The following is an 18,174-nucleotide window of genomic DNA, read 5'->3' on the forward strand; positions in this document are numbered from 1 at the left end:
TCATACACATGCCAGCCTGCTGCAACATATGGATTTTGACAGTGCCTGCTCAGGCCTAGTTCATTTTTGATCATTAAAAATGGACTACAGAGTATTTTAATTGAGGGAAAGACTCGGCTTAGCATGTTTGAAGAGATTTTACTGTATTACAAAAGCAAAAAAGAAAAAGTTACTGCAATATTAATGAAAATGAAGTTTTAAAAGATTATTGGTCTAAACTGGTTTATTGTCTCTGATTAGTGTCCTTTTAAGTCTACTGGACTACATTTTGCACTTGGCACTTCCTGAAAAAACTATTCCTCTAAAATGCTTCTGACAGAAAGATTTGAACCACTGATGGGTGGGTCAACCTGTGCTAGAGTACATGCCAGACGCCTTTGACCAAGTTCAGGTGGCTGTGCTCAGTGATGACCTGTAATATGCATGCACTTAATTTGTGAAGGCAGGTAAATTTACATCAAAAACTAAATATTCCTCAAAAAGGGTTAAGGGGAAGCTGTCTGACTTTTGGCGGACCAGGTTCAAACTGCTACACACAAATTTAATATTGGCCGTGACAGCTATTTGTGCAATGCATTTATGGCCGTGCCATTTGCACATTACTATTGTGCATCTATAGACCCTTCTTATGGGGCAATTTGCACTAGAGAAATGAGGTAGCACTTTTTGGTGGTGCGCCACACATTCCCTCAGCGAACGCGCACAAATGCAAAACCATTACCGTTTCTGCCCTGCTTCTGTGCAATCAGATGTTGGAATTGCAAATAAGGGTTCACTAACAGACTGTCTTCCATTCATTTGCAAAATGAGGAACGATAGAGGGAAGACGTGTTTAGTAGTTGGCTGCAAAAATAGGGTCTGGTATATTAAGGAATGTAATGAATCTGTGTGACCAAGTCCACGAACTACTGCTACATGAGGACTGTCTGTGTTGCCAGCTCCTTGCAATGCACAATTTTTCCCATGGATAAAAAAAATTCACTCATCCGCCAGCAGTGTATCACTAACCTCCTATCGCTATTGCTAACTTCAACCCCAGAACCTCAGCAAGAATGAGTATACCGCTTGTTACACCGTGAGAAAGGGAGTTGCTCCACTGCCTGGCATAGTAAGTTTCTTGCACAGAATCTGGACACATCCACCTCAGCTGACACGCAAACTTGTGCTCACTGATCGCCAGTGTATCAAGAATAAGTAAATGGGCACACACTTGAATCGATGCGTTGAGGCATCGGTGACAGCAGCTACACCAACAAAACATGAATGTTCAGAGTTGAATGTGGCGATCCACAGAGTAAGCAAGTGACTAGCAGTAATACGTCTTTACTATGAGCTTTTAACAATGTATGGAACACCTACATTCCAAACCCCTTGAGTGCAATAAGAAAAAATGTATCGCAACGGTGCACACCCGCAAGCGGTTATGCAGAAAATAAATGATCAGATAGTTACCACGCTGAGGAACTTTATCGAGTCAGAAACATGACAAGCCGCTGCTTCAGAGTGTTAGCCAAATAAAGAACAAAGAGCAATACACAGTGATCCTGATTTAATCCAGAAGTGCAAAGTTTGGACATCTTGGAATACATTTCTAGCCCCATTTTTGTACAGCACCGTATACACGACTTGCGCAGTTTGGACAAGGCGTAATGAGCTCTGAAAGAGCTTACATGTTCTTTGAAGCTGTGGCCAAAGCTTCGTGTCATCCACCAAGTAACCATCTATGATATACACTGAAACAGGTTAACTGAGCTGCACCGGCGTCATGCACGTGCATCGTAAACATGGATGCTACGGAGGCAGCTGAGGCAAGCAATGGACGTGTCACCAGATGATCAAGCATGGCGACATTCATGGGATTGTCATGGGTCTATATTCTTTGTCGTACATGGCAGGCACCACTATGATAGCAAGAGAGAGTTCTCTCGTTGCTCGTATTTGCGACCAAAAAATAGTGCGAAACACGTGAATGGATGATGTATGTATGCATGATGCAATTCCATACCAGCCAACTTTTGCTGTATTATCGTAAAATGCCCTATTTTCAGGGCTCATTTACTATTGTAGTATTGGCACAAATATTTTGCTCTTCTTAATTTGCATATAGTTTTAAGCAAAACGAATTTCCAAAATGATAAATGCAGTCGCTAGGCTATTTTCTATGGCCCATTTTTTGGACTCATTGATTCAACAGACCGACCCACGTGGCAGCGGCATGAACGGATAGAAGCAATGTATAATGGCAACTGAATCATTGGCAGCTGTTTTGTTAATATTTCATTTGCAAACTTTATAAACATTTCTGCTCGTCTGTGTGCAGATTGTTGCTGCGACTAGGGCAGAATGCCCATCCACAGCACCCCTACAGAACAACCTCTGCAAATCTTTAACGAAATGCAAACATTTTATTACGGGGCTTGCAGGTGGTGACTGTGGAGCATCGATAGTCAAGGCCAGAGGGCCGTGTGCGTCTAAAGGTCATATGCTGCCCAACATGATGCTTTCAGGAAGAAAGTGTGGGGTGCGTCCAAAGTTGAGAATAGGTAAACCTGCCCTGTTAGCCCAATTCTCCACAACAGTCGCAACAGAGTGAGGGAGCATGTGTACCGCGCCAGAAGAGCGTCAAGAGAAGGGGAGATCACATAAGTCACCGTCACAAACGGCGGACTCCGAGGTCAATGTGACATACATTGTGGTTGCTGGTCACAGACAGACAAACTCGACACATAAACCCGGTGGTGTCGCGATGTTGAGGTTGGATACAGAAGGAATTTCCAACTGTAGGAGGCCAGAAGAGCAGTCAGTAAGGGCAGAATGGGTGCTCAGGAAGTCATGGGGACACTGTTGTATAACGGCAAATGGAACTGAAATCTGGTGTCCAGTGAAGCTCATACGCGCAGTGCACATGCCGACAGAAGGTGTATCGCCGTCAGCAATTTGGAATGACAGGTGACATGGCGGGCGTGAAAGACGAGTGCTCATGACAGATAGTTGCTCCCCAGTGTCTATGAGTTCCGAAACAGGCACGCCATCCACTTTTACGTAAAAAGGTTTTTTTTTTGGGTAGCCAGGGTCAACAGAGGATTTCCGGGTTGGTTGGCCAATGCAGCATCACGTGTGGGAGCTGCACTGGTCAGTTTTTCGAAGGTGAAAGACAAGGGTAAGGTGATGGCGAGCGATGGTCACTGGAGAGCAAGAGCATCCATTCTGTGGGGATGGCAAATGGTCGTAGCATGGTGTTGGGGCAGGAAAATCAGAGTGTGGTGGGTCATTGCAAGCATGAAACGAAGAGGACAGTCGACCGACTGTCTTTCAGGCAGTAAGTGTACATGGGATGAGGTGATGGCGATCGGCGATAGCTACAGTGATGGGAAATATGGCCTATCCCATTGCAGGTAAAGCATACTGGCCTGCCACGCATGAGACACTAGTTTGGAATCGCGGTATTTGGTATAGGTGCATTGTGAATGGGGAGGTTGAAAGAAATTGCTGACCGCAGAGCGACTTACAGTGCAGGTGGGATGCATGCCTGCGTTCCTGCAACCCCAATGAAAATGGAAAATCATGCAGTGCAGCAGATGAGTACCAAGAAAAGGGAAACAGTTGAGGGCAGAAGAGGATTAAATGGTGTAATAAGATTAGGAAATTATCAGGCATAGGATAGAGTTGGCATACTCGAGCCTGGTAATCAGATTGCTAGAGGGAGGTGTTCGTTCTGCAGTGGACATGAATAGTCTAGTGATTCACACTGCAGCCATCATGGCTCCATTTTCGAGTCCTAAGTTCTAGAAATGCCTGGTGGAAAGTAAGCTTCAGCTGTTTGTTTTTAACGTAATGTGTATCTTTTACTGAAATCAGACACTACTAACCGTCATGCTGGAAGGTAACTGACATTGTTACAATGAGAAAGTAAAACGTGAAAGGCCACCTGAAAAGCTTGAGGTGCGCTACTGGAAATGAAAGGAGACAAAGCCACTGATGCTTCTAATAACCATGTCTAACTCTGCTTGTGCTTGAAGGATTAAAAAATTTTAGCAGCAGGAGGTTTGTGAGGCAACACAATTTATTAGGGATGTCATTCTATTAGTTATAAAAGTGTTTCAGGGCCACTTTAATGTTTGTGACCATTTCATATAGCACAAGGAGCGAGTTTTTAGTTCAAGGCCTCTGCCAGTGTCACATGCTGCGGTTAATCACTTCTGTTTTTTTTTTTTACTAGTTCTCATGGTGAAATGATTGTGTAAACTAAAGAGAACACTAAACTAAATTTAAATTTAGAGCCTTAAACCTGCTCCAAGCACAGTAGTAGGTTCTCCAAAAGTACATTTTGCCTGATCCAGTGGCTGCTCCAAAATGTAGAAGTGCATTGCCACCACTGAACACACACAAAAAAAGAAAGTATTTTCAAGACAATGAATGAAATTAAAGTGCATTTTTCAAGTGCAGTGTCACAAGTATTGCTTCTGCTATAGGCTTGTCTTTATAGCCAGAAAAGGTCTGCAAGTATAATGTCCAGTTTCTCTTTAGTGATCTTTCGCCTGATAGTCTGGCCTGGCATGTGAAGAATAGTTGGAATAGCTGTGCCTTGTTCTTTACAGATAGTGGGGCGAGGTGTTGTGGACAGCTGCCCATTGGAGCACATAATGGTAAACGAGCTGGACCGTGCCGCACTAGAAACTTTGAGCATGGTGTGCACCTCGTGCAAGGCCAAGGAGACCGCGGTTGCCCGCTGCAATGACTGTGCCTCCTTCTTGTGCAACAACTGTGTGACCGCGCACCGCTACATGCGCTGCTTTGAGAGCCATGCCGTGGTGACCTTCGAAGAGCTGGGAGGTGCACCAGACCCTGACCAGATGGCTCAGGTGCATCGGCCACTCACCTGCCTCACCCACACCAGCGAGCTGCTCAAACACTACTGTCTCACTTGTCAGGCAAGTGCTTTGCACTTTTCCTTCGCTTCAGGCATGTGTGTGACACCAGTCAAGTTCACATTATCCAGCAAGTACCAATTTCAGGATTGAAATAAGGAACGTTTGGGGCCTATAGAAATGCATGAATGCCGGCTGGTACTTTTGGGTGGGATCAAATTAACAGAAGTATACTGTATCAGGGTGACTAACCAAACTCTAACCTGAACCGATAATCGTAACAAAGCTGAAATTTTAGCTGAAACTGAACCTAACCTGAACTGGAAAAAGTAACGGTTACCAGTTCGGCACAAAACAGTTCAGTCATATAGAGGGCTCAGTAACGTACATGGTAGCTCAATAGATGAGCGTTTCTTAAAAATATTTGCTTCTTCAGTCGGCACACTCGGCTAGCAAATTGCTACGACATGGGAGTTGCGTTGTGTGTGATATGGGGATAGACCTGGGAGAAAGGGGGTTAACCGAGAGGCCCGATTTTTATTAATCATATCATGAGAAGCCAACAAACAAAGACACCAAGGAAAACAGGAAATTACTTTTACTGACTTATCAAGTTAAAGAAATGATAAATTAACAGGAGGGAAACGATCCCATGTCTTCGCAAATGTGATGCTCCAACCAATTGAGCTACTGCGGCGCGGTTCCCAATCCACTTTCTTGGCTATTTATGTGTAAGCACTAGAACTAACCTTGGGAGTGTTAGCCTGCGCCACCACTCACAAACCTTGGTGGCGAATGCCAGTTTTATCCCACGACCAAAACTTTTTGGGCTCTCCGCAGAATCACCGTTCCTGTTAAAGCTTCCAATTTCGAAGTTACAGGTTGGCTTAATACGATTACTAGATGAAGTGTAAAATGCACATGCCAGGATACACTAAGAGCAAAAGTGACGGTGTTCTCAAGAAGAAAAAAAACTTGGGAGATGTTTAAGCTTTGCCTTTAAAAGTAGAACACGATAGCATTCAGAGGTCTTCAACTGCTTTTCACGCTTCCCGGGAAATGCTTGTGGCTAGTGCTATGCATGAAAGCGAGCTTGTTCTTTTTTGCCCTCCTGTACTGCAGGCTGCATGGAAGCAAGCGCCATCTGGTGGTGCTGCAAGGAACCGAGCAGCACACACCGCTCTATGATTGGTAGAAAACTTTCGCTCGCGGTCAATGCCAGATTTTCTGCATAACCGGGCCCTTAAAGCTGTCGCTTTAAAGGCTAAACCCCATGAGCGTGATTTTGTGACCGACAGCGACGAGCGACAAATCAAGCCGTTGTATGAACAGATCGCTCGGTCTTGTCGCACGATCGCTCGGTTCTGCAAATCTATAATTCGTCGCTCGTCGCCCGGAAGTGCTATGAGCGACTAGCCAATAGTGCGAAGCCGGAACTGGATGTACATAACTCGAAGTACTTCCGGTTGTCGCATGGAATGACTAAATGATTGAATTTTTATACGTGCAAGGATACGAACCTACTGCAAGTCTTTCAGAAATATTTTATGCTACTTTTTACAGTAAAACAAATCAACTTAAGTTAATAAAGCATGCGTCACGCTAGTTTCGGCGCCTATATTGCTGCCCTCATACCGGCAACACTGGGGAGACGTCGCTCGAAGTCATCGCTCGCATGGGGTGCGACTTGTGGGTGACGAGCGAACGTGACAGCCATCTCCATCGCGTCGCTTGTCGCTGTCGTGTGCAAGATCGCTTGCATGGGGTTTATACTTAATAGGAAAACCAATCAGTTCATCAGTACAGCTTCATGTAACAATAACACAGCGATCACTAATGTGAATACTGTCACTATCTTAGTGTGTGGCAACAACGGTACTTAATGGCACAGGAAATGTGCTTTTGTTGTGTTTCTTGGTTCAACATGCATTTGGCACCTCCAAGCAGATTACAACGCTCGTTGATTTTTCAAATCTTTCCCAGGGTACAATGTTGGACTTTTTTTGTCCATGCTTTGTTAACTCAAAGGCAATCACTGGCAAACTGTGCCGCAGTCACAAGACTTCAGGCGTGTATATAGTATGAAGCAGAGCGAGTGCACAAGCTATGTCATGTTGGCAAGAACAACAGCGACTATACTTTGACGCACTGGCGCAGCCAACGTAGCTGGATTCGGCCAACACGCTCAAACATTAGGATGGCTCTTTCTCCACTCATGCGTTGGTTACGCTGACTGCGCAGACCCACAATGCACTGCAGAAAAAGGCACCCACGCCACTTAGCTGACGGTCTCAAACAGCCATTCAAAGCGGTGCATGGGTTGGGGATCATTTTGTGCATGCTCTGAAGAGGGCAGTCGACGGTGCGCACGTTTAGGTACAGAGGGGAGGGCATTTCGGCTGGTGCAGCGCAAGCGCCCTAGTGTGACCAGCCACAAGCAACGCTCGCCCGCGCACTGATTACGTAGAACTATAAACATGCCTTTCCTCTGCGGATCTCCTGACTGAGATACAGCAAATATGGTTGGCTTGTCCATGCATGAGTGCTTAACACAACGAATACAACATGACGAGCACATTCTCACTATTCGAGACTGTAGGGAACTGTTTCGAAGGCAGTGTTGACATCTGGCTTGAGGCTTGTGTCACCACACTAAGTGCAATATGCCACAGAATAGGCTAGAATATGGCGCACGCCATAGCAGAGGACATGGGTGTTGCCACCGTGAGCAGAGCGGGGGAGTGCTACCAGTCACCCTAAGCTGAGCCTTCACCTCCTGCTGCACTGCGCAGGTGCCTATCTGCAATGAGTGCACTCTGGGCGAGCACAAGCCCCCTGACCACGAGTGCGAACGGGCCTCTGAGGCGGGTGCCAAGCAGCGAGAGGAGATGAAGACATTGCTCGCAGAAAGCAAGAACCACCTGCAGTCTTTCGAAGAATCTCTCGAACTTCTGCAAAATGGTCTCACAGACCTCCAGCAACAGCGGGACACAGCCAAGACAGCAATCCAGGTGTGGAGAATAGTTGTGTGCCAATTGAAATGTGTGCTGTTGGTGCAGATTGAAGTATTAAACCATACAGTATGACCAGAACGCACCTCATGACAAGATTATAAGGTACTGTGAGGCTGGATTTCTTTTTTTTTTTTTTTTTTTTTGTTACACCCACATGATGCTAGGGAAAGCATAGTGTAAATAAATTGTTCCCGTTAATTGAAATTTAGGAATAGTGAGATGGTGCCGAGCACACATGTCGCATTATGCAAATGATGCTCTATCATTGAGCTACAGTGGCAGTCATCCTCCCATAACTTTCTTGGTCATTGGTGTATATTTACTAGATCTAGTGCTGAGTGTTAGCGAATGTTAGTGCCAGTCCTAGCATTTTTCACGTGTGTGTGCATGCTCGCTTATTTGGCATGATTCAGGCTTGGAAATGGGGTTTCATTATAGTCATTGGCTGACTGTGTGTCAATGCCATATTGCACAGTGAACTGGTCTATTTTTGCCCTTACGTTGAAAGATGAAGGTGCAATTTTTTTCGTGGACATCACAAAAGGCGAAATTTGGCCGTATTCAGTTACTGCTGCAGTTTTGCATTAGTGTGTTTTGTATTTGGCAATATTGCTCACCCCAGCCTGTATAGACCTGTAAAGTAGGCTTACATTGTCAAAGCAAACAAGTTAGACCCATGTCACACTGGACGTTTTAAAGTCATTCAAATCGAATGGCATTAGCATTGAATGACATTATTTGGTTATTGCACAGTGATATTTAATACCATTAGAATCAAATGACTTACGCAATCGAATGAGTTTGTGAAACTCACTCTGCAAAGCAAATGCATACTCTCCACCACAGAGACAAGGCAAAATATTACATTGAGCATCCGTAATTTCAGGAGCATTCATGTAAAGAGGGAACTAATTTTGTGTGATTTAAGGACTCTGTCATTTTAAGTAGAAAAAAGCTGCGCAGCAGGCGGCGACAAAATGTTTTTACTCTCCACCTCACTGGTACAGTATGGCCATCGCTTTACTAGTCGGCCATACTGTAAACAATCGGGCACCTCTACGCATGTGTTTTCAGCGTATCGAATGGCATCTGCGTCTATTTGACGATCGAGCCACTTCCTCTGATTAGTATACGTTGCTCACAATGCAAAGCACACATCAGCTAACCGCTTCACCTACTGCAACTGAGCGTCGTTCAGCGCTGCCATGTCAGTCATTGTTTGTCTGCAATTTATCGGCTATAGCTGGCCAAGCCTTGTTTTGGCCTATAGTGGCCAGAGATTCTGGAATTAGAAGTTTTATATGCGTGTTAGTTCAGTGGAGCAACACCCCATATTTATGTTACAATAAATCGATTTACTTTTCAGACATTCTACACAACGCTTGTTCTACTTTTCTCACCAATTTTTTTCCAATGATCGCCATTGAAATCATGACCGAATGACATTAATCTTTCCTGTGTAGCACCACCACGGGCCGAACGGCATTCGTTGTATCGAATGTCATTTGAATTTAATAACATTAGAATGTCAAGTGTGACAGGGGTATTAGCTCCTTTATTAAATGGATCCTGACCTAAGGAACAGTTTGTCTCTTCTGTGTATTATGTACATTGTGATATTTTGCATAAAGTGCTGCAGAGAAATGTGTGGGTACGATGGAAGCCTATCTATGATAAGAGTCAAGCCTATAGTGTATAGCAGTCTGGACATGATATGTCAGTTACGCAGGTTGTGCTTATGTTTAATGTGCTGCCTAGGAAAGAGAGTAGGAGTTGCGTTTGTCTCTCTCTTCTCACAGAAACCTCGGCCATTGCTTTTCCTCCAAAAGCTTCGGCAAGAAAATGCCAATACTGTACAAAAACACTCACTGAAGCTGACTTAGTGATGCGCTAAATGATTTCATGCCTCAAGAGTGTTGTTTTTAAAACTGCAGGAGGCATTCGAGAAGTTCAAGTCTCTTCTGGAAAGGCGCCAGGAAGAGCTCCTTGAAGAACTGGAAAAGTTACACTCTGAGGAAGAGCTGCACATAATGGACTCGCTGCACCTAGCAGAAAAGACTACAGAGCACATTGAAGAGGCCTGCCACTTCGGGAACCGCCTGTTGGAACATGCGAATGCTGTTGAGCTCCTGTCTCTTAAACAGGCAAGTGATAGCTTTGGTTGACGTACAGTCAAACCCCATTTTAATTAGGTGGGCAATAACAATCCATGATTGGTGGTTGTGGTATTCTGCTGCTGAGCAATTTTCGAGTGGCGTAATTGAAGCAGTCTACATGGTTTCTACTGACAGAATTTGCGTGAGCCTTGTGAATCTGGAAATGATTTTAATTTCGGGGAGAAATATATTCTTTTCCGATAATCAGCAAACATCCTCAGATGAGGCCACTGAAGAAAGCAACAATGAAAATCTAGAGATAAGAGTTCCTGTGGCCGGCCTCCACACAGGAGGCTGCTTTGAGCACTACTACGCTGGCACACAAGTACGCAGTGTGTACTGCACACGTACTGCAGTGTGTAACTGCAACACCAGTCACCAACGCAGTGAAAATGGTGTTGATTTGCACAAAAGACAGGTTTTTGACTCAGGCAACTTGTCTGTGTTTTGGATCGAAGTGGAGAAAGGCATTTGAAGTGAAAGTAGGCTGCTTCAGAAATACTTTGTTGCGAGAAGTATTTCAGGGCGTTCAGCACAAGTGGAGTTATTGGCAATACGAGCCAAGCTCGGATTCAGACTCGGACAGCGTCTCATCCGAGGAAGCGGCGAGTTCCGCATCGTCAAATTCGAATGTTGAACGGATGTTATAGTCGGGCTGATGATGATGATAATGTTTACTAACAACAGCTGCAGAACACTGAAATGTGCATATTCCATTGACTATGTTATGACTATGAAAGGGTTAAAACCTGTGTCCCCCCTTAATGGAAACTTTAGCTGCTGCTATCAGCAAAATTGCATGCAGAAAATGATTAAGGCTGTCATTGAAGTGATCAGCAGTGAGCTTTTGCTGAGCTCTTTGGTGAGCTATTGCAGTGTTGCAGTGCTATACTTGCTTTGGAGATATTGCTGAATTGATGCCTGGCCCTTCAAAAGCTGGCAGTTTCATACAAATTGACATATCAGGCTAATCTTTTGCAAGTGGACAGCAGCATCGCTCTTTTCTTTATCCAGGTGGTGAGCACACGCCTAAGGAGCCTTATTGCGGACACCCCAAAGCTGGAAGCACCAGGCGAAATAAGGTTCGAGTTTAACGTTGATCACTTTGAAAAGACAGTGGCTTCTCTCTGCGGCCAGTTGCGACAACCTCGGACCGTGTCCGTTTCTTCACCGCCACCACCAGCACAACAGGCCAGTCTGTCAGCATCACCAACACCTTCCTCCTCTCCCGTGGGTTGTCTTGGGGGCAATGCTTCTTCCTCGCCCATCCATTCTGCCTCCTCATCTATAGGTGGAGGCAACATGTCTCCACTGCATTCCGCAGCATCATCGCTTGGGGGCGGTGCCAGCAATAGCACATCTATGGTTGTTGCGTGTGCTAGCATGTCCCCAATCCACACCAACGCGTCTCTGGTAGCTGCTGCAGGGGGTGTGGGCAGTCTGTCGCCACCTCTCCATCACTCTGGAGCGTCGTCGTTAGAGGATGCGGCGGCAGCTGGAGATCCGTTTGCAGCACTTTCTGCAGGAGCGCCCCTGGAGGTCGGCCTGCTGACAAGTGCAGCAGCACAGTACAACCTAGCACGCCTCGCAAACATGGCAGAAGGCCCTGAGGATCCAGAGACAACCCCCGATGGTCCCGTCACAATGGCAGATCTGCTGCTGGACCCATCACTAAGTGTGTCAGCAGCAGAGCAGAATGTGCTGAATAACCTGACTGCCCTCGCCAAGCTTGGATCGGTGTCGCTCAACAATGCAGGTGTGTCTTTAATTCTTCTGGTGTTTTTCACGAGGCTTGACACAGCACTGCTTAGAACTGTACTGGCCACTCTTCTTTCGTCCTATCATGCAATGTGGAACATTTGGCTGCATCTGCCATTTGGCACAATCGATCACTCTAGCTGACAGTGCTTAAAGGTTACATCGAAATTTTTTTGTGTGGGCCTTATCTATTAGAGTTTTAGGTGAAGGGGACGCCAACTACATTGTGGGCCATTTGTGTCCCCCAACACTTGGGTGCAGCTTCTGTCGCCTAACCTAAAGCTCTCCATTATGCTTTCACCATATGCATGTGGTTTCTGTTAATGCCATAATGCCAGTTGTCCTCACCACCTTGACACAATGTCTGGGCTTGGTAGCCTTGGACTAGTGGTGTTGTGGTTGACCAGTAAGCACCGTGCAGCTTCAGATAGGGAAAACAAGAAGTGTTGGCTTTGTGCTTTTCACAGCATGCAGACTTCTTCAGCTGGCAGTTTTCATTGCCTACTGTGGCTTGGTTGCTGTGTCTACACTTAGGATGCGTGTACATACAGCCCACGAAAACGGATCAGCATGGAATGTACTTTCGAATACAGTGGACTTGACATTAATTCAACTCTGGTTAATTCGATCTTGGCTGAAGGTCCCGACCGGTGCTTGTGCATTTCTACGAGCTCAAGCTTTCATTATTTTGATCTTAAAATTGGCCTTCACCTGATAACTCAAACTTGATCAGTCGGCGCACACGTGCACGACCCATATGATGACCCAATAGCGGCCCCTTTAGTGGCAGTGGCTGTCTCAGCAGAGCTTGGGGGCAGCGTGTGCCTTGAGCGCATGTCATCGCTCGTCGAAAACGCCTATTTTCAGCCCAGCCTGGAAAATTTTTCAAGCAATAATTGCGGCTCACAATGTTTGATTACAGTATTTACTTTTAACGCATACCTTTTTTTTTTTTTTTTTAGGAAATTGGCTCCAAAAATTGCCTGCTCGGTGCACGTAGGCATGAAACCAAAACAGTCTTCATACCGTTCGTGTGCTTTGCTGCATGATGCTTCTGTATGGTGGCAAAGTGAACTAGATAAACCGTGTGGCGAAGCTGACCTAAAAAAACCAGCCGCCATTGTGCAATATTTGTTGGTGCCAAAAAATTAAGTGCGTATTGGATTTGTACTTCGTTTAGAAGCTTTAATGTGCTTTCTACATTACTACTTTGGACACATAGAAAGTGGGAGCGTCTGATTCGGAGGTGCGTTAAAATTGGGTAACTGCAACTAACGAATCAGCAGTGTAGTTTGGCATTTTTCCTGCATCTTGTTTAATTCGACCTGCCACATAATTTGATCTATTTCATTGGGTTCGTCAGGGTTGAATTAATAGAAGCCTACATAACGGATGATTCTTCTCACTTGGTTTGGTCTACCTGTATTATCAATGCAACCAATCTGTTACGAGAACTGAAATTTGGGCAAGCTTGTAACAATTCAAACTTGACTTAAACTACAAGAATAAGAAAAAGAGAAAAGAGGGCACAACAAGGAACGCCAGACAGGACAAGCGCCATGCACCATGCTCGTCCCATCTGGTATTCCTTCTTGTGTCCTCTCTCCCTCTTTTTTTCTTCTTTGAATGTCAATTCTTTAACCTGGCTGTAGTGGACTGTTGGGTTCAGTGGACAAATTTTCAAGCAAAATTAGTTCATTATTCGAAGCCGAGCATCAGCAGACGATGTCTCATGCTTCTTAATTGATGTCAGGTTTTTGCCAATAGCAGCCATGTATGGGAATCTGCTGTATAGTGAAATACGGCAGGCAGCAGGAGCCTCGAAATGGGTGACAAGAAGGTGGTTTAGTCATCTGCTGTGAATGGAGTTGTAGAGAAGTGGATCGCTCAATGGTCACATGCATTCACGAGCATGGTCTCGAGGGTTGCTATGGCAACCGTGGCCTCCAGCTAGTCCTGCGCTGGTCAGTGAGACGCCAGTGGCAGTTCCTTTGAATGTGTTGCTGGTGAGCGTTGGCAAAAGACAACGGCAGGGATGCGCCGCATTCGACATTTGCGAGGCAAGGTTTTGAGGGCATTTTAGGCTCTCGAAAGGCACGATGCAATAGCTGTGCTATGAGCTAAAAGAATATTTCGGACCACAAAGGTATTGTGGCCTTCACAATGCGACAAAAGTGCTGTGTGCGCTGCATTTTTTGCCATGGGGAGTTTTCAGTAGTGTGTCTGGAATGAATGAAGGAAGTGATTGGGTTGTTGTAGACATCATTCAGTCACATCATTACAGCCATCGCCAGGGGCACTACAATCGTGGGCAAAGAAAATTAGTGGGTTAGGTTCTTCTCCATATGGCGAAGGAGAAGGCTGCAGTCGAGGAATGCTTTCTTGACCGCTGAAGGATTTACAAGGTTGTGGAATGTGTGGCCAGAGCTCCCATTACAATTATCCGTCGTTAAGAGCCCAGCTTTGGCTAGCAAAATCTAGCGACAAAAAAAAATGAAACGACGCAGTATAAAATTAGACCATGAGCCGCAGCATACATTGCAAACCCACAGTTATTACTGGAAATAACCGTGCAAGTATTTTATGCAAACCAATATTTTTTATCGAGCTAGCAACATCCTTCAATTATTATATTGTCCTCAAAGTACTAACAAAAATGGTGACGTGAACAGCGGATTGGCGCTCGTTGATTGGTCTCTCTCGCGCCGCAACCTTCCACTTTTTCTCCAGTTGATGTAACAGCCAGAGTGAACCAATTCCAAAGCAAACTGTTGCAGTATACAAGCCAGTATTAGGGTTACGATCGAAAACTTGACCTTGGGACTGTCATACTGGCTAGTGTATTGACTGCCAAAGCTAAACACACTGAAATCTACTGTTCTTAAGAGGCAGCTTTAACTCAAATTCTCCTATCTAAATACAGTAGAACCCCGCTGTTACGTTCCTCACTGCTGCGTTTTCCCGGCTGCTACGTCATTTTCATCCGGTCCCGGCATAGCTTCCATAGGATCCAATGTATAAGGAACCCCGCTGTTACGTAGTAGCTGTGAAAACGTTCCCGCATGATACGTCGCAACTTAGCCCCCAGAACCCGCCCGAGCTAAAGTAGGAAACGCGCTCCAACCGCCATTTTGGCTTTTGACGAGTTTTGGCCGGGCTTGGCTATGGAACTGGCTGCAAGAAGCCGCACGCCAGTTCGAGAGGCCGCCATCGAACTAACGTGCGGCTTCTTGTAGCCAGTTCCATAGCCAAGCCCGGCCAAAATTCGCCAAAAGCCAAAATGGCGGTCACATACGACGACTACATCGCCGTGGATGCTGTCGTCGTGATGTCAGAGTGTCAGAGCATCGCCGAGATCGTTAGGAACTTGGTCGCGAGTGAAGCCGCAGACTGCGATGCACGAGCCGCATGATGCCGGGGAGTTGCCAAATCCTAGCTTTGGAGAAGCCGTCGCGGCTTTGGACCTCTTCCGCAGGTACGTCGCACCTCACAGTGACGCTGACAGCAATGCGGCCCTCCAGGCTATTGTGAAACGTGTGGTGATTTCTAGCGAGCGAAGGAAACGGCAAGCCACCATTCTGGACTTTCTTTAGGTCCTAAGCGCACTCTGTGGAAATAAATTGTCTATAGTTGAAGCTGCACTTTCTTTCATTCATTTTCGGAGCTTTCCTCACTGTTGCGTTTTCCCGGCTGTTACGTTTTTTTTCCCCGGTCCGGTGAAAAACGTATGAACGGGGTTCCACTGTACATGTAAATGCAGAATTAGTTTTTCTCAGCAACCACTCCACCAAATCTGGCGAGGTTTGTTGGTTTTGAATTTTTGATTTAGATAGTTAATGTTTTACTAAAAAATTGGCAAAAATTAAAATTTTCAGAAAGTGAAACTATTATGTTTACAACTCTGTAACTTGGCAATGAAAAATGATGTCACAATTCTGTGAATTGCATTTAATAGCATATCTTAAGCGGACAAAAATTGATATGTTACACATGAATCTCGAAAAATTTAGTAATACGAAAATACAGCTTTTGCAGAACCCTTGTACACAATGTAACGAATTCACATAAGAAATGAAATAGCATACAGTCGCCGACCGTTTATTTGGACCTCACGGGGACTGCGGAAATGTCCGAAAAAGCAGATTAAGAAAAAAAAAATGAAATCCTTTATTTCCACGCACTTATTCGGGCTCGGCAGTAGGCTTGGAATAAATCGTGAATGCGCCGTTGCACGCTGTTCCGTTTACGCGCAATCAGATAAGCCTGAATCTCAGAGAGGGCCGTACGGTCACTATAGGTGGCTGAAAGCACAGTCACTGCTTGTACACGCTCCGCATGCGACGGCAGCGTAGCACATGGTGTGTCTTCTTCCGACTCGGAGTCATCGTCTGGCGGTGCTGCAGAAACCTGACGAATGATCTTGCTGTCGTCGAGTTCTGCGCATGTCAATACAGCAGTGTCAGCACCTATGAAACTGTCAAATGAGACGGTGTCCGGAATCGCAATGCAATAACTGCGCAGGTCTCGGCAGAACATTTTCTGCGTCAGTAGAGAGCACATCGGAAGGCGACAAATCTTAGGCCTCCCGGCACCCGCTTGCTGGCATTCCCCAGCGCAGTCTGCGCGGGCACTGTCGGCGCCATTAGACCCTTGACGCGATGTTTCCGTATGCCGCGTTGGATCACCAAAACCTCGACACAGCACACAAAGCAAACACCACTGTGCCGACACCAGTCGCACAAACGAAAAACACGGCCTGCTCGCGGCATCTTGTGCGAAGAAACAAATCAGCTGCTGGATTGTCTTAACATGGCTTACTAAGCTGAAACCGGAACTGCTGTAGAGCCACTCTATCGAACCAGGCAGCAACGATGATGTTCAGCAGGGATTTCCAGTAGGACCACTTCGTGGGGCAGCAAGGAGGCTCCGTTCAAAACCAAAATGGCGTTCAGCAAGTCGAACCATGCATCAGTCGGAGTCGGTGCATGGTGCTCTCGATCAAGCTGGCTCAAGAAGTGTCCGAAAAATCAGACGAGAGGTTGCAAGGTGTCCGAACTTTTGGCAGTTGTTATACATTATGGTCAATGGGGAGAATGGCGATGCCGCGAAGCTGACCGAATAATCGGGCATGTCCGAATTTTTGGAGTCCGGAAAATCAGTCGGCCACTGTATTGAATTTGTCTGCTTTCAATGATGTAACGGGTGCTGTTTACAGAACCACGATACCTGTTCTAGATGCAGAGTTATTAATTCGTAAACTTCGTGCTTCTATTTCTTTCAAATTTTTTAGTCTTTTTAATAAAATTCAGGCCCTAAATCGAAATTCTGCTTCCAACAGTCATTAGAATTTTCTCTCTCAAATGCGACAAATTTCATTAAAATCGGTGCAGGGGTTATCTCAGAAAAATGTTTTTGCGTTTTACATGTATTTGAATAAACCGCGTCGGAGTTGGGCCTGAGCTAAAGCTTCCTCATAACCAACTGTGGTACACCTTCCTTTGACATTGGATTTCTTGCAATATGTAGGGCAAAAATTGGAACAAGCAGCCGATATAGTAGTGGCTGTCTTAATGAAGCCAATCATTGTGTCTAATCAATTTGACATGTAGCTGTCTTTTCCCCACTATTTTCTCAGCAGATCTACTGCAGAAAAACTGACGCAAGATGTATTGGGGCGTCTGTTGCCATGTTGTGCAGGCCAAATCATGTTGAATGGACAAGTAGTGCCGGGGCTGACTCTGGAGCCAAACGCACAGACCTCTCCTCCCCCCCCTCTGCTATCCTCTGGGCGGCCGAGCAGCAGCAGCAGTGGCAGCCTTGGCTCGCATCAGCAGCTGCTGGACTCGCTGCTGAACGGCTCAGCGCTGTCCCCTCGCTCCTCTTCTCGAGGCTCACCCATGCTCGACAGCCTGGTCAATGGCAGCTCTATACTGGGACAAAGGGTGCCCATCCTGGCAGCTGGCAGCGGTCTCGGTCAGTGTTGTTAGCCACACGGTTCAGTACTGTGAGCCATTGCGTTAAATTTTCAGTGATGGCATCTCTGCAATATTGCTTCATCATCTACAATACACTGGTTAGGCCCATAGAGGGACAGAAAAAAGTTTTTCCTGGAAATGTTTTAATTGAGCTGGCTTTGCGCCAACCATTGCCACCATGTGTATTCCCAAACCTGAGTGCACCGCTGGTTCCTTTGATGTCCCCAATGGCACATACCATCCCGTTAAGGCCTCTTTGACACTGGCACTCCTTCTTCCATCCTGCTGCTGTCATGAAGCGAGCATAGGTAATTTTCACAGCAGTTCTCTCTCTCTCTCAAAAATGGACAACCAGCGCATAAGGCCAGTGGTGTTATTTTCGTGCTAAGACACTTGACACAGC

General features: G+C 45.8%; 1 protein-coding gene across 3 annotated transcripts in view; it reads left to right on the forward strand.

The window, feature by feature from the left end:
- The window catches only part of mei-P26 (E3 ubiquitin-protein ligase meiotic P26), a 41,639-nt gene that overhangs the window by 2,458 nt on the left and 21,007 nt on the right, over positions 1-18,174 (forward strand). For all 3 annotated transcript variants that reach the window (XM_075689191.1, XM_075689192.1, XM_075689193.1), the window contains exons 3-7: positions 4,599-4,931; positions 7,661-7,879; positions 9,817-10,026; positions 11,053-11,794; positions 17,494-17,769. In XM_075689191.1, the coding sequence (XP_075545306.1) occupies positions 4,599-4,931; positions 7,661-7,879; positions 9,817-10,026; positions 11,053-11,794; positions 17,494-17,769 (1,780 nt within the window). The remainder of the gene's footprint in view (positions 1-4,598; positions 4,932-7,660; positions 7,880-9,816; positions 10,027-11,052; positions 11,795-17,493; positions 17,770-18,174) is intronic.

Source organism: Dermacentor variabilis, chromosome 4, assembly GCF_050947875.1.
Source record: "Dermacentor variabilis isolate Ectoservices chromosome 4, ASM5094787v1, whole genome shotgun sequence".
Lineage (NCBI taxonomy): Eukaryota > Metazoa > Arthropoda > Arachnida > Ixodida > Ixodidae > Dermacentor > Dermacentor variabilis.